At 47.4% G+C, this 24,479-nt stretch overlaps 1 protein-coding gene across 1 annotated transcript in view; it reads right to left on the bottom strand.

Annotated features, from left to right (window-relative positions):
* The window catches only part of Lrrk (Leucine-rich repeat kinase), an 82,468-nt gene that overhangs the window by 4,675 nt on the left and 53,314 nt on the right, over nt 1–24,479 (bottom strand). Inside the window, exons 34-52 of the mRNA XM_068769670.1 lie at nt 23,569–23,662; nt 22,314–22,483; nt 20,966–21,156; nt 20,158–20,287; nt 18,820–18,919; nt 17,634–17,812; nt 16,650–16,755; nt 15,759–15,919; nt 15,049–15,252; nt 14,194–14,361; nt 13,425–13,565; nt 12,781–12,883; nt 10,966–11,075; nt 9,869–9,991; nt 8,983–9,169; nt 2,238–2,354; nt 1,980–2,070; nt 1,574–1,702; nt 735–845 (exon numbers count right to left, since the gene is read on the bottom strand). Coding sequence (XP_068625771.1) covers nt 735–845; nt 1,574–1,702; nt 1,980–2,070; nt 2,238–2,354; nt 8,983–9,169; nt 9,869–9,991; nt 10,966–11,075; nt 12,781–12,883; nt 13,425–13,565; nt 14,194–14,361; nt 15,049–15,252; nt 15,759–15,919; nt 16,650–16,755; nt 17,634–17,812; nt 18,820–18,919; nt 20,158–20,287; nt 20,966–21,156; nt 22,314–22,483; nt 23,569–23,662 — 2,615 coding nt within the window. The remainder of the gene's footprint in view (nt 1–734; nt 846–1,573; nt 1,703–1,979; nt 2,071–2,237; nt 2,355–8,982; nt 9,170–9,868; nt 9,992–10,965; nt 11,076–12,780; nt 12,884–13,424; nt 13,566–14,193; nt 14,362–15,048; nt 15,253–15,758; nt 15,920–16,649; nt 16,756–17,633; nt 17,813–18,819; nt 18,920–20,157; nt 20,288–20,965; nt 21,157–22,313; nt 22,484–23,568; nt 23,663–24,479) is intronic.

The raw sequence follows: 24,479 nt of genomic DNA, 5'->3' as shown, positions 1-24,479 counted from the left end.
TTTTGGCTTTTAACTTTTGACTCTTCTCTTCTTCGCAAGGTGTTATAGTTATGGAGAAGCAGGAAGATACTGTACAACAACACATGTTTTAATAAAGTTTAACACAGATGCATTCATATACACATTATCAGACGCAGCCTGAAGGAAATCAAAACAATCAAGCGACATCGCTGCCAAGGATTCTTGTCATTTAAATATTTGTTTATATATTCAATTTTGTAAATGGTAGTGCGATAATGTTTAGCAGCATTAAAGAATGTGATTCCGTTTATTTCAAATGAACGATAGACTTTTTGCATTTGAAACTATGGACGCCCCCCCCCCCCCTATTTTAAATTTATTGCGATTATAAATATATTTTGAGGTCACTGTAAGAATATTGACCTGTTTAAGCCGCTTTCTCAAAGAGATGCGCGACCCTAAGCCGTAAATAACTTGGATGGCTCTCTTAAACACAAATATCACATCTTTTCTAATTCCTATTGGCTGTTGTACAAAATAAATATTGTGAATGTTGTACACGCCTTCAATGAGCAAGCGCTTCGAAATATACAACTGTGTCATTTTAATACATCTGCTCCTGGTGTGCTTTTCTAGGTATATATATACATAAACATACACACATATATGTGTGTATGTGTGTGTGTATGTATATATTTCTGAGATAAATATCATAGGACATTTCTTAAAGACTTTATATCGAAATTTGGTATGCACATGGCGACAGTACTGACCCGCTGTCGGTGGGCACGGTGGCGAGGCAGCACAACTCCGTGGCGGTGCCCAGCTCTGTCAGCACGAAGCTGCCCTCCGCCTCCGGCTTGTGTGACGTCACCAGGAACAACCTGACCAAAGCAAACCAATGTAACAACTGTAGCTCCGGTGCAGAAGTCACACGGAGAAATTAAAAAGAGTCAGTTCATTATTGCTGGATGCAGGCAAAGGCATGTCATTGTGTGCGATGATTGAATCGGCATCCATTGGCTGATAGGAATGAAATAAATATACACATACATTACATGTCAGTGTGTTTTACTGTGTAACTATACATCCAAACTATTACTTACTGTAGATCATTATTTTTAAACTTTTTTATGTCATCCCTAACTCAGTTTTTTTTTAAATTCTTGCCCAACCCCCCCCCCCACATACATAATTTTTATATTGAAGCGAAAGGTTTAAACTCGTATATCTAATAGATTCAGGCTCTAAATGAGTGATTTAATGGTGGTAGTTGTGTTTCGCATTGTTTGCCGCATGCGCATTTATCAGTGGGCTGGCGGGCGGTGCACTTTATTGCACGACTACCTATGCTACTATGTGCGGAAGTGACTAAATATTGGTCCTTTTCTTACTTAGAATGGACTTCCGCAACGTAACGCCTGATTCCATTAAATATTATAAAGACCAACAACAAATTATTTATAACTTATTTATTACATACCGTATTCGGATAATATATTTCAAGTGTGATTATCGTAATATGTATAATTATAGAACTAAGGTACATATGCTCAAAGAGCGTTTGTCCCCTGCTTTCTACTGATGTAAAAACTATTTGTGAAGCACTTACCGGCCAGCGGCGGCCGCGAGTGCGACGCGGCGCAGCGCCGGCAGAGCGCGCAGAGCCCGGACCCCTCCCACGGCGCCCCCCACCACCTCCTGCAGCGGCACGCTCCACAGCAGCGCGCACGACGACGCCCTGACACACACACAATGTACACACCACACACTCTTTTCTCTCTTTACGACTACAACTCGCAACTTGAAGACGTGTAGATAATTTTATTACAAAGTACACGCGCACCAAAAGTACAGTCACGTACAACACGACAATGTTACAAATATTTATTATTTCGAATAAACTTTGATAAGTACTTTTAAAACATCAAAACATAACATAATATTAATGTATTTATGTTGTGTTTTCCAGACTTTGCTTATTAAATATCTGATCGATAAGTCTGAGTGGTTCTCACGAGTACACGAAGACCCTGCCGACGGAGTCGCCCAGCCACATGGCGCCGCCCACGCGGCAAATAGCTGTCACCAGCACCGCCGCCTCCTTGTCTGTTTGCACACACAAAACAATTTTGTTCATATCCACCTTGTCTTTATGTTAAATAAGTTTTATTAGTAAAGCAGAAGGGTGGAAGATCGTGGGAAGGCAGAAAAAGAGAGTCATTAGACAGTGGGATGCAAGATCTAAGCTTATAGGTGGTGATAAGAGTACAAACCTGGCGGGACGCGCAGAGAGTGGTGATGAAGGAAGGTGGTGGAGTTGCAGAGCAGCGTGTGAGCGCGCTCGGGCTCTACACCGCCGAACCACACCTCCCAGCCTAGCCCACCTTCCTCTGCAGGACAGGATAAAACAACAAACTTAATTTATTTATTTTTACCTTGACAAGTTGAAGTAGCAGTACGTCCCGTGTGGAGTTGCCAGACCTTCCATCGGGCGCGTCCCCCGGGTGGCGGATGGGGGAGCGCCACCCAGATGTGGGTGGTATTGGGCATGTTCCGGCGTGGACCAAAACTGGCAGGGTTAGGGGCGTACCATCGGTTCTTTCCAGAACCGAGAAACGGCCAAGGACTGCACAGTCCGAGAGACGAGCCGCTCAGGCTTGAGGTAGAATCCCGTACCCATCTTTAAGAGATGGGACAGAGGATGTGACCAGTGCGGTGATGTGCCAGGTGCACTCGGCTTCTGCCGACACCGGACAACCCGTAATCCCAGTAGGGACCGGGGGCTCCGTACCTGTACGGAGCTGCGAGGAAGAAAACCTCTTCAAAAATAACCCTAATCCCAAGGTTGGACCGTCCCGACGGGATGAATGGCTGGAAGGGAGTTCAGTCACAAGCGCGAAGGGACCTCACCCTTAAAAGGAAAAAAAATAAAATAATGGACGCAGTTAAAAAAAACAAATTTTCCCCCGGGTGGTACCAGCGATGCTGGAGAATCCACCCCTGGGCCTTGCCCAGGCAGCCCCGCCGTATCTGGGGGGGGCAAAAACTTGCGTCGCGGCAACGCTTCAGCGTCTGCCGCTGGGCCCTTAACATCCGGGGCCCAAAATTTTAAAGAGCCGGAGGTGCCGGGCCGTCTATCAGGCCCGGTACGTGATATGCGCGGGCGATCTATGCGCTCCGCCGGTTTGGCGATTAGTACGGTCGGAGAAAGCGACGGCGGATCAGACGCCTCTCGCGCATCGGTCGGCCCTGGCGCGTTCTCAAGGGCCGGTAAGAGAAAGGCCAAGCCTCCGAGCCCTGGTGCTGTGACCGCAAAATATGCGGCTTATTCTGCCCAGGAGACCGAGGGCACGGAGACGGTCGGCGGAACCGACAGTGACGAGGAGGGACTCTTCGACCCCTCTGTGCAGCCATTGCGCACTAGGTCGAAGAAAGGGCTCCCGAGTCAGGAGCAGTTGGCTCCCGAATTGCGAGCATGTGCTGATCCCCGGCAATATGCAGAGACCAACCTCCTGGCTATCGAGAAGGTGACGGACCGGTCCAGCAACCTCAAGGGCACGTACGTGCGTAGCCTGAGGCTCGCTGCGCGGAACGTCAAGGCAGCATTGGAGGAGATGTCGCGCAGGACGGCGGGCGACTCCACCGTCGAGAAGTTAGAGCAAGAAAACGCAGAATTGCGTTCTCAGCTTTCCAGCCTTTCCGCGAAAGTGGAAAGCCTCACGATGGAGCTTCGTCGCGTCCGTAGTGCTACAACGGAGCAGGCCAAGGCAGCTGCCCTCGCGCCTCCGCGGGCCCGGCCAGCACCAGTGCCAAGGACGTCCGCGTCTACCGAAGAGGGGCTCATGCATCGCATTGGAGCCCTCATCGAATCGAAACTGGCTGCCTTCGAGGCCAAACTGTTCCTCGACAGGGCAATAAGGCCGCCGTTGGCCGCCAGTAGGACTGGACCGCGTCCGCGACCGCGGCGGTCTAGGCGCCCCAGGAGGAAGACTGCGCCTCCTCCTGTGCCGGAACTGCCTCCAGTGACAGCACCGCCTCCGGCAGCGTCGGCGATCACGACCCGGAACACCTGGGCTGAAGTTGCCCGAAAACCCAGGTCGGCGCCACGGCCCGTGCCTCGTCCGAGTGCTAAACCGCCTGCCGCACCCAGGAGCCGCGGGACCAAGAAGGCGAAGCGAGCTCCCACTACGGCGGCCGTGACGGTTACGCTGCCGGAAGGCTCCACCTCCACCTATGCAGAGGTAGTAAAGGCGGCGAAGGCGAAAATACGGCTGGCGGACCTCGGCATCGAGGCTCTGCGCCAAAAACGTGCCTTGACTGGAGCGCTCCTCTTGGAGATCAGTGGAGAAGACTGTGGCCGAAAGGCAGACGACCTCGCGGCGAGGATGCGTGAGGTCCTTCGCGATGTGGCGGTCAAGATCAGCCGCCCCGTCAAGACGAGCGAAATCCGCTTGAGGGACCTCGACGACGCCGTCAGTCCGGGCGAGGTCGCGGAAGCAGTGGCAGAGGCGGGCGGCTGTTCGGTGGACGACGTCAAGGTCGGGGACGTCCACCGAACAAACACGAGCATGGGCACCTGCTGGTTGCGGTGCCCGGTCAAGGTGGCCCATGCTCTTGTGACTGCGGGGCGCGTGCGTGTGGGCTGGGGTTCGGTGAGGGTGGCACCCCTGGAACCCAGACCCATGCACTGCTTCCGGTGCCTGGAGAAGGGACACGTCGGCGCCAGGTGTCCCAACTCTGTAAACCGGAGCACGCGGTGTTTCGCATGTGGCGAGTCTGGGCACAAGGCAAGAGAGTGCGTGTCACCCGCACTCAAATGCCCTTTGTGCTCAGACCTTGGGTTGCCCTCCAACCACCGGCTGGGTAAGAGGTGCGGCCCAACGCCGGGTAAAGGCAGGAGGAGTAAAAAGACTCCGCCTGCGACCACCAGCACGGCGGCCGCAGCGGCACCGACCGCAGCGCCGGGCGTAAGCTCGGACATGGAGGTCGCTTAGACCTCTATTCCCGCCCTTCAGAGTCCTCCAAGGTAACCTGAACCATTGCCGGAATGCTCAGGACTTGCTGATGCAGACCGTCGACGAGTTTCGGGTTACCTTGTCAGTAGTAGCGGAGCCCTATAACGTGCCTGACCATCCTCGTTGGTTCGGCGACGACTCAGGGTCCGTAGCTTTCTACTGGAGGGGCGGAGAGGGTACCCCACCCTGCACCTTATTATCTAAGGGACAGGGCTATGTCGCCGTCAAATGGGGTCCCTTGGCCATGATAGGCTGCTACGTGTCTCCCAGCAGGTCTCGCGCCGACTACGAGGAGTACCTGGATAGGGTGGCGGACTGCGCTGCGGCCTGCCTCCCCAGTCCGTTGATCGTCCTTGGAGACTTTAACGCCCACAACAGGGCGTGGGGGAATACTAGGGACGATCCGAAGGGAGACACCGTCTTGGAGTGGGCGGCCGGACTGGATCTCCGACTTGTCAACAGGGGATCCGTCAGCACATCCGTGCGCTGGCAGGGGGAGTCGGTCGTGGACTTAACATGGGCGACTCCCGCTGCAATGCGTATGCTTTCGGGCTGGCGGGTTGCAGAGGAGGTGGTCACTCTTTCTGACCATCGCCACATCGTTTTCGATGTTGCGATCCGCAGGCCCGTCGCTGACTCTGGCGGCCGTGACGGCAGCACTACGCGACGCTGGTGTTTGAAGCGGCTAGACAAAGACCGGCTAGAGGCCGCCGCCTGCGTCGCCGATTGGCCGAACGCTGAAGAGGTTCTGTCCGAACCGGAGAGGGGAGCGAACTGGTTCCGGGAGACATTGACGCAAATTTGCGACGCGTCGATGCCCCGGGCCGGTCGTCCCAAGCGCAGGGGGGTGCACTGGTGGTCGGCGGAAATTGCGGAACTTCGCAAGGTCTGCTTGCTGAGCCGCCGCCGGTACACCCGAGCCCGAAGGAGGCGAAGGCGAGCTCCGGAGGAGGAGATGGCCAGACTGTACAGGGAGTATCGGGCGGCTACAAAGGCGATGCAGAAGGCGGTAGCTGGCGCCAAGGCTCGTTGTTGGGTCGAGCTCCTGCAGGGACTCGACAGGGATCCGTGAGGGCGTCCATACCGAATAGTGCTGGGAAAACTCCGGCCATGGATGCCCCCGACGACGGAGACCTTAGAACCGACCTTAGACCTTAGAATCTTTCTGAGGAGGGTAGTAGATACTCTTCTTCCGGAAGATCGGTCAAGTCCCTCCGCGCACCCCCCGGCATAACCGTGGGAGTGGACGGATGAGACGAGGGTAACGGCGCAGGAGCTGGATCGAGCCGTGAGCCGTCTCAGAGCGCGAAACACCGCGCCGGGGCCCGACGGAATACCGGGTCGGGTCTGGGTACTTAGTCTGGCGTCTTTGGGGGGTAAGCTGGCGGAGCTTTTCACGAGCTGTCTCCGCCGAGCCACGTTCCCCACGCCTTGGAAGGAGGCACGATTGGTCCTCTTGAGGAAAGAAGGCAGGGCCGTAGAATCTCCCTCTGCGTACCGTCCCATATGCCTGCTGGACGAGTGCGGCAAGCTGTTCGAAAGGATACTTGCCGCCCGTATCGGCGAGCATCTGTCTCGCGTCGGCCCCGATCTTGCCGACAGCCAGTTTGGCTTCCGTCGAGGGCGTTCGACCGTCGACGCGATCATGCGCGTTCGGTCCTTGTCGGAGCAGGCCGTGTCGCGGGGTGGTGTAGCGTTGGCGATAAGCCTCGACATCGTCAACGCTTTCAACTCACTGCCCTGGGATGCGATAAGGGAGGGACTGATCCAGCATGAGGTCCCTCCCTGCCTGCGAGGCGTCATCGGCGATTACTTGCGAGACAGGTACATCGTGTACATGGACCAAAACGGAAGGAGTAACCGGAGGGAGATCAAGCGCAGGGTGCCGCAGGGGTCGGTCCTAGGACCACTCTTGTGGAACCTCGCGTACGATGCGGTTCTGCAAGTCAGTCTCCCCGCCGGCGTGAGCGTCGTTTGTTACGCCGACGACACGCTGGTAGTCGCCAGCGGAGACAACTTCGAGAGGACCAGGGAGCTCGCTGAGCTTGGGACGGAAGTCGTCGTCGCTAAAATACGCGGGCTGGGGTTGGAAATAGCGCCAAACAAGACCGAGGCGCTATGGTTCCACCGATTGCCTCGAACGAGGGAACCTCCCGACTCGCGCGTTCGCGTCGGTGGGCACGATGTCACGGTGGGGCGGTACATGAAGTACCTCGGCCTCACTTTGGACAGTCGCTGGGGCTTCGAAGAGCACTTCGATCGCCTCGTCCCCCGGATTGAGAGGATAGCGGGTGCCATGCATAGACTGCTGCCTAATCTCGGGGGACCCACGGAGGAAGTCCGCCGCCTCTATGCAGGGGTCGTACGGTCCGTAGCCTTGTACGGGGCGCCCGTGTGGGCAAAAAGGCTGGCGATTCGACGCTGTAGAACTAAGATCTACAGCGTCCAGCGGAGGATGGCCATACGGATCGTACGCGGATATCGCACGATATCGTTCTAGGCGGCGACAGTCCTGGCGCGCTTTCCGCCCCTGGACATTCTAGCGGAGTCGGATGCGAGGGTCTACGACCAAGTCCGCACCCTCCGCCGAGACGGCGGTGGCGAGCCGAACCGTGTGCTCGAGGCGGTCAGACGGCAGGAACGGCGCAGGGCGCTCGCGACGTGGCGCGCTAAGCTCTCGGAAGAGCGCTATGCGCGCAGACGCGTCGTTGGAGCGATCCTGCCCGTCTTCGAGGCCTGGATGCAGCGACGAGACGGAAGGCTCACCTACAGGCTTACGCAGATGATCACCGGGCACGGTTGCTTTGGTGATTACCTGTGTAGGATTGGTCGCGAAGCGACGGCGAACTGCTTCCACTGCGGAGGAGCCGCCCAGGATTCCGCCTCGCACACGTTTGCGGTCTGCCCGGCGTGGCAGTCGGAGCGGCGAATTCTGGCGGACGAGATCGGACAGGACCTTTCCTTGCCAGCAATCGTGTCGGCGATGCTGAGTGGGTCTTCGGCGTGGAGGGCCGTGGCCTCTTTTTGTGAGACTGTCATGGTCCAGAAGGAGGCAGCCGAACGGGATCGGCAGAGGACAGATCCCGCTCGGAGACGACGCCGTCAGCGCAGAGACGTGCCTCGCGACGGCCCTCCGAGGAATGGTGCTCCCCTACCATGAACGGGGCCTTCGGAGTCGCGGGAGTTTAGGGTGGGGGCCCTAAACTCCCATTAGCTTCGGCGACTCTGAGGCGGACGATGGTTCGACGTGGTCCCGAACCATCGTGATAGTACCACGAGGGTTTCGGGGGTAGCGTATCCACGCATACCCCGGGACGGGCTATCGAAAAATAGCAAGGCGCAAGGGAAGACCGCGTGGCGATCCCTGACCGGGAGATACCGCGGTCCCCTGTTTAGCGCAGAGGGCGACCACCGGGGGGGGTTTTAGTGGGTAGGAATCCCACATACCCCTGTCCTTCCCCCAGAGGCAGGGCATCTTGAATACCGGAAGATTTCCCCCACCGAAAAAAAAAAAAAAAAAAAAGCAGTACGTAGGCCACACAGCGCGCTGAACTGACGACCGAAAAGGTCCACCGATAAAGTGAACAGACTTTATTGTCCAGGTTGAAAAACGTTTGATGCCTCCCTATGTCCAGCAGTGGATGTCTAAGGGTAAAGTGATGGTGATGATAATAAATAGTGAAGATCGCCACGGACCGGCCATCAGAGAGCAATGGAAAGGGCTGCGCTTGGAGTTTCGCTGCAAAATAAATTCAGAAACGCGGATATCTGTAGAAGAACTAAGGCCACTGCCGAAGCTTTGAAGAATTACTGCTCTCACAGCTGATGGACATTAGCGCCAAAAGGTTGTAGAGTGTCAACCACGAGCCTGTTGACGCAGCGTGAGGCCTAACTCCATGACATAATCAAAATCGCAGTAAATAGTTGGGAACGTAAATGTCATTATGAGTGAACCATGGTAAGAAAGTATCGTAAGTGACCAGGAGTAGGAGCAGTCTGTTACCCGAGGGTAGGTGGACGCGGGCTGCATCAGCGGCAGCAGAGGAGCGCGCTGCGGCCGCGTCTGCCAGCGCCAGGAACTCGGGCGCTGCAGCCACGGCCACCAGCGCTGCCGCCGACGGTCGCAGCTCCGGCGCGCCGCTCCAGCAGCGCCGCATCGTCTCTACCATGCTGCACGGGTACTGTAAGTCCTGAAGACACACCCACACATTTTAAAAATTAATTATAGAACATACTACTAACGAGCAAGTCAGGGCTGACGGCGCGAGAATAAAGTTATTTGGACTCCATTGTGCGTGTTCCGCTTTATTATATGTGGTTTTATTGTTTCCTCATCTACCGACACTTCGTAGAACCGTCTAAAAATTACCTGGCTGCGGTATTTCATTAGGAGTGTGAAGGAAAGCCAGGAGTTCAGTCTGACGTCTAGGGGCGTCACGATGGTCATATGTTACTGGTTGTTGATGTGAAGTAGAGTTCGTGGCGTGAACACGAAGCGTGTTCGCGGAACTTCAATCTTCATTGAACTTTAATTCGGAACCTATCCTGACACATTACAATACGATGGTATATATATATATATATATATATATATATATATATATACCTCTTCTCGTCAAATATATATATATATATATATATATATATATATATATATATTTGACGAGAAGTTGACATCATCTATTCGAATGAAATGCCTCAGACGTCCGAAAAATAAACGCAAGAAACTCGACTATGTTCTTTTCATTAATATAAAATTGAACAAGAAAAAAATAGCTTGGGGGATACTACATCCTTCACTATCATCATTTGCAGTAAGAACCTTCAGCAAAGAAACCTTCTTGAACATATCAAATGACAAAATCAAGTGCATCTTCGTTGACCCTTACCCTGGGAGTGAGGGCTGGACGAGCGCCCTCCAGCACGGCTTCTTTCACCGCCTCGTGACCCTCGAACGGCTGCCGGAGCGTCATCACCTCGTACAAGAGCATCCCGAACGAGAAGCAGTCCACCTGGTCCAAATACACATGTTTTTGGCTAAATTGCAGGTGCAGTGACAACTTTTGTTGCTGTCCACTTGGATCATTGACAGTAACCACTCGTGTATATGCTAAGAAAGATGCCAAGGATACCAATTTGATAGAAATAGAAACAAATTAAGTTTCCCGGCATCTTTCTTACAAGCGATAAAGGATTTATATGCTTTCTGATCAGGGAAGAGCCTATAAAAAAGTTATTCATAATTTGAATAGTGCTCATTCCCAAGCTTAATTATCGCTTATATCTTACAAAGTGGTAAAATGTCTTAACTATTTGTACTTTTATTGACTTTCAAATATGTTACATAATAATTTTTAGGCGTAATGAATACAAATTATAATAAAAACGTACAAAGGAATAAATAGTTATTAAGACCCTAATAAAAGAATTGTAACAGGTCATAATAGTCAAATTAGCTGCTGGAGTTTTAAAGGCTTTTAAGGATCACAAACCGGCAGGTAGTACAGGACCTCCCATAAGTTGAATAGACATTGTTATGGTCATCGGAAGCTGAATGCAGGCTTATAGATGAAGTTGATACAATTAAAATTTCTTTTTTTTTTTGGTTCTTTACTCAAGATTGAGGCTCTTGGCCAGACAAAGTCACCGCTACTTTTTTATTCCAAGCTTTTCAAGGAGCTGTTCGCGGTGATGTTGTACATCATTGTAACGGCGTCAACGGCAAGCAACAGCAGTGACTTGTGCTGACGATCGAAGGCTGCTCTTCAAGGTCCAGGAAGATAGAAACTCATTTTTTGTGAGATATAATTATTCAAATTACACACAGAGTGGTTTTTTAGCAAAACGTCGGTAAATCAGTACCACGTCTATGTGCCTTACCGACTAGCGCCATCTAGTAGGTTGTTAGAGAGATATTATAAAATACTTGTATGTATTTACCAATATGTATATGTAAGTAATGTATGAGCAGGCGGAGCTGCATTACCTTCTCGTTGTACTCCTCCTCCCCGTTGTAGCGCATGATCTCAGGTGCCATGAAACCTTCGGTGCCGCCGAAGCCTTTGGTGCCAGACGGCGGCGCCAGCCGACTGATACCTGCGCATACGCACATTATATACATGTTGCTGACACAACAATCCAGGAGAAGATTCTTGGCATTTATGACTTCACTTAATTTTGAGGAAGAACTTGATATTTGTAGGAAAAGAATAAAGTTTTCCGTCATAGTTTGTACAAGAGATGTTAAGTAAATAAAAAAAAACTTATTCATCACACCCACACTGCTGTTGGTAAAAACAGAGGAAAGAACAGAAAACTTAGAAAATTATCGAGAAAATAATTCCTAAATGACGGTAAAAGAAAGAAGAAACTATTGCTTGCTGCTTATTAGCTGAAGCCAAAGGTTATTCCGCATCATTATATTCTTCTATATCGCAAGTCTGATGAAGCAGACGCGAACATATATGTATATCACGCGGTATCAAGTGATTGTATCGAATTGTAGATATCAATCACAAGCGAGGTACAGTTTCTATAGCGAAGCGTCCTATACTACCTCAATAGCTCCGTCTAGTCCGGTGATGTGACCAGAGACGTGGTCGTTTACTATGGGCCTTTCAAGAAAGTTCAAGGTCAAGCAATGCAGAGGATCTGTGCAGAGCTTCGTCGTGCGATCGAATCAGAAATGAGAAGATCCGTAGAACAAACGAGTATATCGACGCAGTTCTAAGAATCGCACATCCGGAGTGACAGTGCATGGAACACATCAGTCGTACAATCGAGGGTTCTTTGAGCTAGTAGACGCGGCTTGAGTATGCTACCTCTTGGTGGACCAGGAAGTCACTGCTAAGCGATTGTCAAGGTGATATTTGTGGGAGGTCTATTGGAGTGGGCCTGTACAGACTGACATCATAATGGTGGTGATGAAGGAGATGAGTTAGAAGCGCCGCACGCGTCGGCATCAGCGCTACCGATGCGTCGCGGACAGCGAGCAGCGGCAGCGCCTTACTGTCGCTAGAAGTTTTTTTTTTCTTTTTTTATGGCCCCCGCTATTGGGGGCCTCTCGTACCCCCTATTTATGGTGGGACAGGGACTTTATTTGCAATGTAATTTTTCACATGATTTTCCATTTTCTCTCTCTTCTTTCATATTTTACTTTCTCTTTCGGTCTGTTATCTATCTTTCATACTACATTTCTACTTTCTTACCCTTTTGCTCTGGTCATCTATCATTCTTTCCTCTTTTCTTATTACATTTTTTCATTTTACATTTTTATTTATTTTCTATAATACATTATATATCACATTTGAGTTTTATTTAATCACATTATCACATTTCTTATTGTATATTTGGATTTTTATTTTTTTGTATAACGTTTTTAACTATTTTCTTGCAACAAGCGAGTAATTCTTTCCTAGTTTCCGTTCCGCCTATCAGGGAGGCTATTGTCTCCTCCCTGATTTTAACGCCAGACCGACACTCGAATTCGAGCCGGAGTCCCCCGAATGCGGGACACTGGGCCACAAGGTGGATCACGGTCTGGTCCACGAAGGGTTCTCCTTGAGCTTGAACCTGTGGAGGTACTCAGAGAACCCCCCGTGCCCCGTGAAGAGCTGGGCCGAGACCGCGTCCACCTCGATACTGCGGAGCACGCGGTAGGCAGAAATGGCGGCGGCAGCGCGTTAGTGTCGCTAGAAGTTTCTGGATGTGGGCAGCGAAAGACCAATAATCTTCGCTGGAGACCGTAAAGTCGTAGAAGGCGCTTGGTGATGAAATATAGGAGGATCATGGGGGCACTTACCGTAGTCTCCCAACTTGACGTGCACGGGCACGGGGGCGGGGGCGCGCTCCGCTGCAGCAGCGTCTTGAGGCCGCGGCAGCTCCCACACCAGCACGTTTTCCGACTGAAAACAAGCACAACTATGTAAGAAAAGGACCAATATTTAGCCACTTCCGCACATGCAGTGGTAGTCGTGCAACAAAGTGCAACGCCCGCCAGCCCGCTGATAAATGCGTATGCGGCAAACAATGCGAATTACACAACTATTAGCGTTAAATCACTCAACACGTGTTTCACCCCTCCACGGGGCATCTTCAGGAGATATGTTACACCGATCAGTGAAAAACACAGAGTGCACTCTGCATTTATCGGCGGGCTGGCGGGCAGTGCACTTTGTTGTCAAAAACGTCATTTTTGTGACTCACGTAAGATTTTAAAAGTTTTCGATGTTTAGTGAGAAAAAGGTAAATCTTAGATTTTAACAACTTAAGAGTACTCGTCACAAACAAATTGTCTTGATTTAGTGTGTACTACAATTTAAATATAATTAATTTTATAACAATATATCGTCGGGAGAAAATCTATAGAATTAATTCAATTGTAGAAATACTTCGCGGGCCGCGTGTTGCGCAGCCCTGGTGGAGGTAGTGTAGGTGTGCGTTTACCTTGAGGTCGCGGTAGAGCACGCGGTGCGCGTGCAGGTACTCGAGCGCGCGGGCCAGCTGCAGCGCCAGCGCGCGCACCACGCGTGGGCCCACTCGCGCTCCGCACCCACGGTACCCGCGCAGCGCTGCGTCCAGCGCCCCCTGTGCACGACAACTACTCTCATAACATATGAGTTAATTATATATTATAAGAGGGAGTTAGAAGGTTTGTGTCAATACTCGCCACCATGACATGGGGTGGATCTTGGCATGGATCGAAGTTTTTTTTTATTTCAGATATATTCGGGGGGTACTGCTGGTCATTGACCCTGTATATACTTTTTAATTACGTACTTTAAGTTTCTAGAGGGAAGACCACGTATCACATTGTTGTTGTCGCTTCCAAATGATCCCATTAAAAATCTATTGATGAAGCCGTCTAGTTGAACTTTTATGCCTGAAACGATGCTCACGTAGTTTCAGCAGGTTCGTGTTGTACTCTATTAAAGAGATCCGTAAAGTAACTAAGGTCTGTGTCGTAACTCGAAGGATTCCTCGACACGCGTCTCTCACAGCTACGGTCGTTGGGGCTGAAAGGTTCACGTTTGGCGACCACGAGACAGTGGACGCAGCGCGGGTATCTCCCCGTCAAATGGACTGATGACATAGTCAGGTTAGCGAAAAATTGCTGGGCAGAGTAAGAGCGGTGATCGTGACGATGTTTGGGAGAGGTGATGGCATTGCAGTGTGTGTATTGGTTGATATGGTGATGATGAAGGAGATGAGCGACCTGCGGCGCGAGCGCCAGCAGCAGCGCGAGCGGCGCGTTGCAGACGGCGAGCAGCGGCAGCACGTGCGGGTGCCGCAGCCGCGCCACGATGCCCAGCTCCTGGCGCAGCCCGCAGTACGCGCGGCACGCGGCCGCCGTGGGGTCCCGCTCCCACCGCGACACCGCCGCCTGACCAACACAATTGACCACAATTGTAAATACTTTGCATTCTAGCATGGTTCCGTGTCGTAGGAGTTCAGTCCTGCTCTGTCCAATTAGGACTGCTCTAGTGGTGGAAAAAGACCCCATTTTGTAATCACCCTAACCTGAGGCTCCTTTAGTCGCCTTCTATAACTGGCAGAGGATACCTTAGCTTTTGGGAAACCTGATGTAAAGGGTAGACGAGGGATCAGTTGCCACAGATTCGTGGTTGCAGACCGTCTTCTGTGCAGATGAGAATCTCCAGAAACATCTTACGTTTCGATATCTAATGATCAATTAAATAGGAATGTAACTGGTCAGTAACTTCTGGTAGTACAAACTCTGTAGGGACAGATAATAAACAAGCATTATTTTTTTTTATTATTGAATATATGTGCCAAATATTAGTCTCCGTGCCTTTGTTTCTACAATAACAATTTTTGTATTGGTGTTTGTACTATTTATATATATTTGTTCTTTTTTATCCCTGTTTACTATAATTGGCAGCCATGAGCCAGGAGACCATCGGTAGCTGACGAGGAAGCCTATGCCTTGCAGTGGCGTCTAGCGGCTGATGCGATGAGTATCTAAGATCAGGACAATTTGGAATAAATTTTAAGTTGAATAATAATGCTTTATATGGATGTGACGTTGTATTGTACTTGGGGGGTGTACCTTGTAGGCTTGCAGCTCGCTAAGGTGATGAGGCGCTGGTGGTGGCACCGGCTGCAGGGCCTTGAGGGCGACAGGCACGGGCTCGCGACCTGGTCGCCGCCACGCACCAGCCAGGACCGTGCCGAACGCACCACGCCCGGCTACCGCGCCGCGCTGCACGTGCTCCCAGCGCGCGCGCTTCTCCTCCTCCACGTCCAGCAGCAGCTGTGCACCACACAAACTTATACACACCCCACGACCTTCGCGCTTAGACGCAATGAAATGTATATTTATTCTTTATATGCTTTTCTAATCACTTTCGAGAAGTCAACACATTGATACAACTCGTTGTGCCCGCTCCGGTGTGTTCATACTAATACAAATTTAATGTTACTGTGTAAAATAAAGAACCTAAACATAACCATTTTCATAACTTATTATATAGTCATGAATTGAGTAATTTTGGTTATTTACATTGTGATTACATGCTCGTGGGTCAGGAACATAATTTTTCCAAACTTTTTGTGCCGTACCATACCTTAGGCTTTCTAAAATCTCAACGGCCTTGTATGTAACAAACAAAAATTTTAAAGGGTCAAACTCGTGTAAGGCCCGATTCTGAATTGCCCACCAGTGGGGCGAGAGGCCCACGCTGGGAAACACTGGTTTAGTCTCCTGCTCACGTGACTAGAAGACTTCGGCTATATAGTATTGTTGTGTGACCCTCTTACCGTGTCCGGAGCGACGTCCCTCAGCTCGACCCGGCCGTGGTTGGCGCAGTGCAGCTGCTGCCCCGTGCAGCTGGCCAGCACGCACTCCTCCAGCGTCCAGCACGTCGCCAGCGGCAGGCTCGCGTTCGCCACCCCCTCCACCGAGCCGATGCGCGACGAAGCTGCAATACGCCAAGTTAGCCAGTCTCTCATAAAACTATAGTATACTCAATAACTACCAATATTTTTTATCTTGTTTCTTACATTAAAATCAAAATGGCATTATTTTATAAGATCAATTACATCATCAATAATAGTTAGCTAAAAATAAAGTTGACATTAGTTCGTACAGCGCCATCTATCGAGAACAACTGACAACATATTAAGTTCAAAACTCGGGGATTCCCTTTCTAACTAAAAATCAACGCAATTTGAATACAGTTTTATTTTCACTTTGTTTTGCTAATTTTAGAGTTCAGTTTCAATTACGTAGTGTGTTGTACTTTTTTAAAAAGAGAATAATGAATTTATATAAATTTTAACGTGTTGTTTCTGGATAAAAAAGGTAAATATTATTCCAATTTATTTATTGGCAGAGTTATATTGTTTTTGTTTTTTAAATGTCTACTTTGTTCAATTTTCTTTTTATAAAGTTGTATTTTCATGACCCTGGAACCTATCTTCGATCTTTACATGGTTTGCTATAGAAAATCTTAATTCACTTTGCGGCGTTTCAATTTGCGTCGTGTTTTTTTTGGAACGTAACCACGACGCAAAGTGAGGTATTGGTGTACATACATATATATAAAAAATATGACATGAATTATGTTAAATAATCTGTGAAAACGTACATATGCGTATCTTTAATATAAAGATGTATACAAAATAAAACAAACTACTGGTCGGGCATACCATTAGACTCTGCGTCAACGCCGCTGTCTCCGTCCGAAGTCCTGGACTCCTCGGACAGGCGCAGCGGCCGGTGCTCCGCGTTGCCCAGGTCCAGTGTTCGCAGCATCTGCACCGGTGCACAAATGTATTTAATTAAATCCTAAATGCCTCGTCACTTGCTATTGCTGGAGAATCAAGATTGCCCAGCACGTTCAAGTCTGTCAAGTAGCATACGGTTCCTTAGGATATCAACCTTAGCATGCACATTTGCAGCTAATAAAAAGTAATTGTACTTACAATGAAGCCATTGTTTATACCTGCTGCTTCACTGTGTGTAATGCTTTGATACGTGCACTGCTACTTCAATGCTGGTATCTTTAATATTTAATGGAGTCAGGCGTTACCTCGCGGAAGTCCATCCTAAGCAAGAAAATGACCAATATTTAGCCACTTCCGCACATGCAGTGGTAGTCGTGCAATAAAATGCAACGCCCGCCAGCTCGCTGATAACGACAGTGCCAAAGGAGATCACTTTGTGTTTGGCACTAATCGGTGTAACATAACTCCTGAAGATACCCCGTGGAGGGGTGAAACACGTGTTGAGTAATTTGGCAGTGGCGGTTGTGTGATTCGCATTGTTTGCCGCATACGCATTTATCAGCGGGCTGGCGGGCGGTGCACTTTGTTGCACGACTACCACTGCGTGTGCGGAAGTGGCTAAATATTGGTCCTTTTCTTGCTGGTATCTTTTGCTTCACCTCTTCACCTTTCTACCCACGGCTTCAGTGTTCGTACCTATAGTTGTTTGTATGTATGTACGCTTGTCTCTTGTTTCTGAAGGCTTTTACAGCTTCATCGGTACTGAGTTCGCGGAGCGGAAGGATGTACGCTTGTTCGTGCTAATACTGTATGTATACATGCACTTTCAGTGTGTATTTCTACGGCTACAGTGTGTGTGTTTGCCATTTTCGACTATATATATATATAACTGTTGTTTTGGTGTACCTGTGCAAGATGCGGGTCGTGTGGTGGAGGGTCCGGCTGCGGGGGGTCTGGCTGCGGGGGGTCGGACCCGCGGGGGTCACGGGGCGCGGGCGCTCCGGCCGCGTCGCGCAGACACGCCGGGCACGGCACCACGCGCGTGATCAGGCACCGCCCCTCCGACGTGTGCACGAACCGAGTACCTGTGATATCATGAGGTATACACTATCACAGCGCGTGTCCGTCCGGTCTTGGCTTATGAGAGATAAGCTTTAAAAATACATACATAGACTGCATCAAAATATTTGTATAAAAAGTGGTCTTGTAAGATTTATTTAAAGTCCAGTCGAAGACTGAACTAAGACAGAAGAGCAAGACTTCTCGTCTCTCTCGTCGTTCTTAAAGCTTCTTAATACAATATTGCTGGATTCTCATATCTATCATCTTATTTAAATAATTTATTATAATTAACTGATTGGCAAATACCTTGGCATTATTTTATTAAAGATTGCTGTGCCCGCGACATGGTCTGCGTGGAATTTAGAAAAAAATTAGGCTGTTTTCTTTTAAGAATTTTTCTAAAACACAAGTAGCCTGAACTACATCAGCTACTTGAAAGTGTAACTTCCGTCAGAATCGCTTCAACAATTTTAGAGATAAGTAGGAACAAACAGACAGAAAGAAAAAAATTAAAAATATGTACTTTTGGTATATGTTTCGTTTATATGTTCATATGAAAGTATAATAAGAGGTTATTTTAATATTACAAACAAACTCCAATTTTAAGGAAGAAAAGGATCTATATTTAGCCACTTCCGCACATGCAGTGGTAGTCGTGCAACAAAGTGCACCGCCCGCCAGCCCGCTGATAAATGCGTATGCGGCAAACAATGCGAATTACACAACAAAAAGAGACTGCAATTTTATTTATGTGTAAAGTTTACAATTAACTGGTAGACATATCCTCCGGTATTATTTTATTAGATCTTATATAGGAGATAATACATACATATACAAATAGACAAAACTCGAAACCAGCGTTAAAAGCGTACCTATTTAGTTACATGGCAGGTCGACAGTAGTTTGTACAAATACATATTTAAATGTATGTTATATTAACGTGTTGAATTTCTGAAAGTGTTTAGCAAAGTATTTTCGAAAGAAAAACTGTGTAATATATACTAAGAAAAAAATGTAACTCAGGTCATACCTAGTGACGGGTACCAATCTTCTAGCAGCAGATCCACGTGGTCGGACACGAGCGCCAGCACCTTCGCGAGGATCTCGGGGTTCGGCTCCAGGCTGATGCTCTAATGATGTGAACCAGTTGATACAACATTTGAACTTAAAATATATATTGCAAGGCATATGCCTCCAAAAATATCTACGAGCGATGTGAGATTCTATCTAGAAGTGGTAGGTTTTGGTGGTAATGACAACATGAATACCAAAGTAGAAGTGCATACATTGATCAAGTTTAGCCTATATATATATACCAATTTTTAAAACTATTAAAATATTTTATTTAATGGAATCAGGCGTTACCTTGCGGAAGTCCATTTTAAGTAAGAAAAGGACCAATATTTAGCCACTTCCGCACATGCATGGTGTTTGGCACTAATCAGTGTAACATTACTCCTGAAGATGCCCCGTGGAGGGGTCAAACACGTGTTGGGTGAATTAACGGTGGCAGTTGTGTGATTCGCATTGTTTGCCGCATGCGCATTTATCAGCGGGCTGGCGGGCGGTGCATTTCATTGCACGACTACCACTGCATGTGCGGAAGTGGCTAAATATTGGTACTTTTCTTATTTATTAAAATAATATCAACCAATAAAAATCGTCAGCCAATCACAAGACGAGAAGTGTTGTAGCGCGCTCTCTTTCGCACGACGTACATATAGAGGGCTTTGGTGTGGTATTTCCTTATTCAATGCGCCGCTGATGATAACGTATTGTAGTTCCTACAAGGGAATATGTTATTGCTACGCTTGGCAGGTGATTTGGCGATCGCAGTGTAGTACTATGGTACGCAGAGGACACTGCTTCCCATCCTCTAGAACCTTATTTGTGTGCAGTGCCAATCCTATATCATTAATACGGGAATCCAACCTAGTATCGCAAGTCTCAGTCCGCTACCGCTAAGCTACCACCGCTGAGTGCAGCGATAGTACACGTGAATAAACAATAAATAATTTATTTATTGAAGCATAAGTAAACACAGCTCTTGAATAATAAACACAACAAACACATTACCAGCGCCATGTTTTACAAGTATTGTAGGCTAGTACAGCCACAATGTTTATACGTTAAACCATTCTAGAACGTTCAAATTCAAATTCGAACTATTGACAATTGTCTGATGTGATAATAATTTACTGTACTTGGTAGCTAACGACAATTTTCTGCAAACAAACGGGATGGTGATGGCGGTATGAACCAATGCCACTGCTCTTACGATCTTCTCATCAACAATTGAACCTTCGAGTAATCATAGTAATTTTGTATTGGTATTTTACCTGGATATTTGAGTGTGAGGTCCGCATACCTGATATCCACCAAGCGGCAGGCCGTGGGGCCCGCGCAGCACGCACACGTGCGCAGGCAGGAGTAGTTCCACGCACGCCGAGCGCTGCACGTCCAACTCGCACCACGCCCCCTCCTGACGCACGCGGAACCTGCGCAGGCGCACAATTCGTTACCTCACTGTTGACCACTGCTCACTGACCTAGATCATTATTATAATTATGTCTCCACAAAGATCACATCGATCACCGGTCTTTCGCTGCTCGCATCCAGTGAGTTTCTGTAAGCTTACCTGTGTCATCAATCCAACTAGAGCGGGGGGGGGGGGGAGCAGCTCGTGCCACGTCTACCGGCTCCTGGTCGCCATTCGGGAAGCTTTCGGTCCCAACCACCATCGGTTACCAATAAATACGTTGACAGTAAAACCACCATAAGTGTATTATACTTTGTAAGTGTTGGCATCAACATACATGACGGTGGCTACAAAATTATGTTCATTCCGGAACGATACCCAATATGGCTTGTCAAGAATAACGTAGCCAGAAATGCCACGTGTGGTTATGCAGTTGAACCGCGTAACTGTGTGTATGTAGGAGCCCTTGGATCTCCTAACCATTATCGAACTACCACTACCTACACCAGAAAAAAAGTCCAAGCGCTGGCCAAAGAGAGGCTTTTCATAGCGCTTATGTTTGACTTAGAAGCCGTGGCGGCAGCCAAGAGTCTAGAATTCAGAAGAAGAATCTGAAAAAGCAACCATAAGAACTGCCTTTTAGAAATCAAGTCCCTTATCTTCACATACTAAAAAACAAGGCCATTGTCAATGTCACCTGACGTTGTGGTAGAGTTCATCGTGGTCCTCCTCGTCGCCCACAGCGCCCAGAAGCGGGTCGAACCTGGGCGGCAGCTCTCTCAGCGCCACTAGCGTCAGCTCACCGCACACTAGCTTCATGCCAGTCTTCCACAGCTTCCAGCCCCAGTTGAGGTCCAACGCTTTGGACACCACCTCGTCCACCTCCATCTACGTTCAATGGTTCCTATGAGTACACATCGCTATGACAACACACAGGAGAGGCTCTCGTCTGAATGAATGTGTTATTTTTAAAAAGCTGTCAGCAATTTTAACGTATGACACTAACATGATTTTGATGATTATGGAAAATTTTGTAAATCGCTGGATACGTCTATGTCCAGCGGTGGACTTCTTACGACTGATGACATCTTGCGATGATGATCCTGATGATCGTGAATATATGTATCTCTTTGGCGTATGTTTCCGCGTGTTTTCCAGCGACTGCGACATCTATCGATGGATTATGTTATTAGAATTGCGCCATCTAGCGTCCAATAGTAGAACTATCACGAACGTGCAGTGTTGATATATAAATATTAGATAAGAAAAGCGTTCAGGTCATTTATTTTCGTAGCAACATTAAATTTGTGAATACACGACTCCTCTTTCTCTAGAGTTTTTCTTCGGACCCGTACGCATTTAAATATGTATTTATTTCTCTCTGTGTGTGTATAAAAAAAAAAAAAAAAAATATATATATATATATATATATATATATATATATATATATATATATATATATATAAGGGAATGGAAAGTTATAGTGTACGTGAATAGGAACGTCAGATGGTGCGAGAGAGAGGCGTGTAAGAGGAAGAGGGACGAACGACGTTTGAACGACGAAGGAAGCGTGCGAGGTTTAGGTTAAGAGTTGTTTCAGAATAAATGTTTGTGCTCCACGAAGGACTTTAAAGTAAATCCCTGCATCTCGATTACCATATATATATATATTTATACATATATGTGAATAAATATCTAATATATACAATTCTCGTATCACGGTGTTCGAACTTGAACTCCTCTGAAACGGTTTGACCAATTTTAACCAAATTTTATATGCGTATTAAGTAAATCTGAGAATCGGCTACTATCTATTTTTCATACCCCTAAGTGATTTTTTTATTTTTTAGACAACTTTTTTGGTTTTTATTTTATGATACAGCATACAAAATACACACAACCCTAAATTTTCACCCCTCTACGATCAACCCTTTTTTTTAAGTTCTTTATTTATAAATTAAAAACTTTATTTTTTTTTTGCAAAGCAACGTTTGCGGGATCAGCTAGTGTATATATATATGTATATATTTGTGCGTGTGCGTGACCTCTGGGGGCGGGCGGTAGAGCGCCGGCGGTGCGGCCGCCAGCGCGGCGTCGGCCAGCACGCGCGCGCACAGCCGCGCCCAGAACCCGCACGGCACGTACGACAGCAGCAGCAGCCGCCGCAGCGCCGCGCCGCCCCGCCGACCCTCCACCAGCGCGGCGCCAACATCCTCTGTCACAACCACATGCAACACTCATTTGACATTACATCACATCGTATTGACACACGCAATAAAATCAATTACAATTTAAATACATTTCTTTATCCTCTTCAGGCAAAACATTTGAACTCCGTCTCGCCTGATGTTAAACCACGACGAGGTATATACATATATATCATCTTAATAAAAACGATTATAAAAGTTTCATGGTTTGGTTAAGAAAGACCAGATAAAAAAAGAAATTGAGTTAAAAAAAATTGTAAAATAAGAAACTAAATTGTGAACAAAATTGTGATACTGAAATAATGCGGCTAAGGAAAATAGGCGATGTATGAAAGGATTGTAATTAAAACAAAAGAGTTTAAAAGAAAATATAAATAAAAGAATGAAGATACATATTTAATGGAATCAGGCGTTACCTTGCGGAAGCCTATCCTAAGTAAGAAAAGGACCAATATTGAGCCATTTCACCCCTCCACGGGGCATCTTCAGGAGTTATGTTACACCGATTAGTGCCAAACACAGAGTCTGACTCTGGTAGTTGTGTTTCGCATTGTTTGCCGCACGCGCATTTATCAGCGGGCTGGCGGGCGGTGCACTTCATTAAACGACTACTGCTGCATAGCGGAAGTTGCTATATATTAATCATTTTCTTACTCGAGATGGACTTCCGCAAAGTAACGCCTGAATCTATTAGATAATTTTATTATTCGTACGAACAAATACTTGTATCTGTAGGAAGCAAGACATTCTTTAACAGCCACCGTATATTCATTGAGGTGTTTTACCCCAAACTTATTTCGGCAATGTTAATAAATTTACTTTATTTTCTGTTTATAACCTTGTATAATGATATAAGTGAAGACTTGTAATTGTCTCCTAGTTTAAATATATTGTTATTTATTTATTAACTTTATTGGAGATAGACAGTAACAAAAGGCAGTAAGAAAGTACAAACTTAGAAGCTTAGAAATATAAAATTAGTAACAATTGTTACCTTATAACTATCTCACTGATAACATAAATTGTTGTTACCTACATCTGTGGGTCTTTAATATAAATAAATAAATAAAAATAAGGAGCAGGAGGTACTTACGTGGTGGTGTAGGAGAGTCCGCCGGCAGAGGCGCCAGGGCTGCGGCACAAGCGCGACGGGGCGTCCCGGCCCACGCGCGGGACCTCAGCGCCAGCTGCCACCACAACCAGAACACAAATTAAAACAATCACTTAATTAAACTACTCACAACTAAACACATGAAACACACGTACATGTTGTTTCAAAATGAACCTAAATGCAACGACTGCGGTCTCATTACCGCCAGCTTCCAAATTCAAATCTACGTTCGAAAATTAAATTTAAACGCCCAAGTATGAATTAAAAAGTATTCTTGTCATAGTGGCCAGCAATACAATGCAATCTTACGCGGCGCTAGAATAACGTCACAGACCAGAAGGCTTCCATGGTTTACACACCTGGGCAGAACGTGATCAGGTCGTACTATCAAACTGTACGTCCGTGCGTGTACGTGAGAAGGCTCCGTATTACCGCTGCGGCCACAATAGTTATTAGAATTAAAAAATTAAATCACTGCCATCGTTTGGATCAAAATTGTACACAGTTTCTGTTACATCGATTACACGAAATAAATTAAAACCAGTTTTATTTTACTTACTATTGAAAAAGAAACAAATACACCGTCCACTAATCATGTTTAAACTTACGAAACTCCTGACTGGATGGACCAATTTCGTTTCGGAGGATTTTATTTTCTCTCATGGCCCGGGATTTCGAGGGATCTTTTGTTCCCTCTGTTATGTTACAGGGATGTTACAATATCGCATTTAATAATTTTTTTAGAATTTACATGTTTATTAACCTTTCATTCGTCACATTTTGATGACCTTCCTCATCTGCATTCTTTTTTAAATTTGATTCTTATAACAGCATTCTTTTTATATATTTATTTTAATTTAAAAAATTTCGATTTGTAATTTTACATTTTATTT

The sequence above is a fragment of the Battus philenor genome, unplaced genomic scaffold, assembly GCF_028537555.1.
Source record: "Battus philenor isolate CCGP_79_NKW_IND1 unplaced genomic scaffold, ilBatPhil1.0.hap1 SCAF_29, whole genome shotgun sequence".
NCBI lineage: Eukaryota > Metazoa > Arthropoda > Insecta > Lepidoptera > Papilionidae > Battus > Battus philenor.
This window is presented reverse-complemented; position numbering and strand designations above follow the sequence as displayed.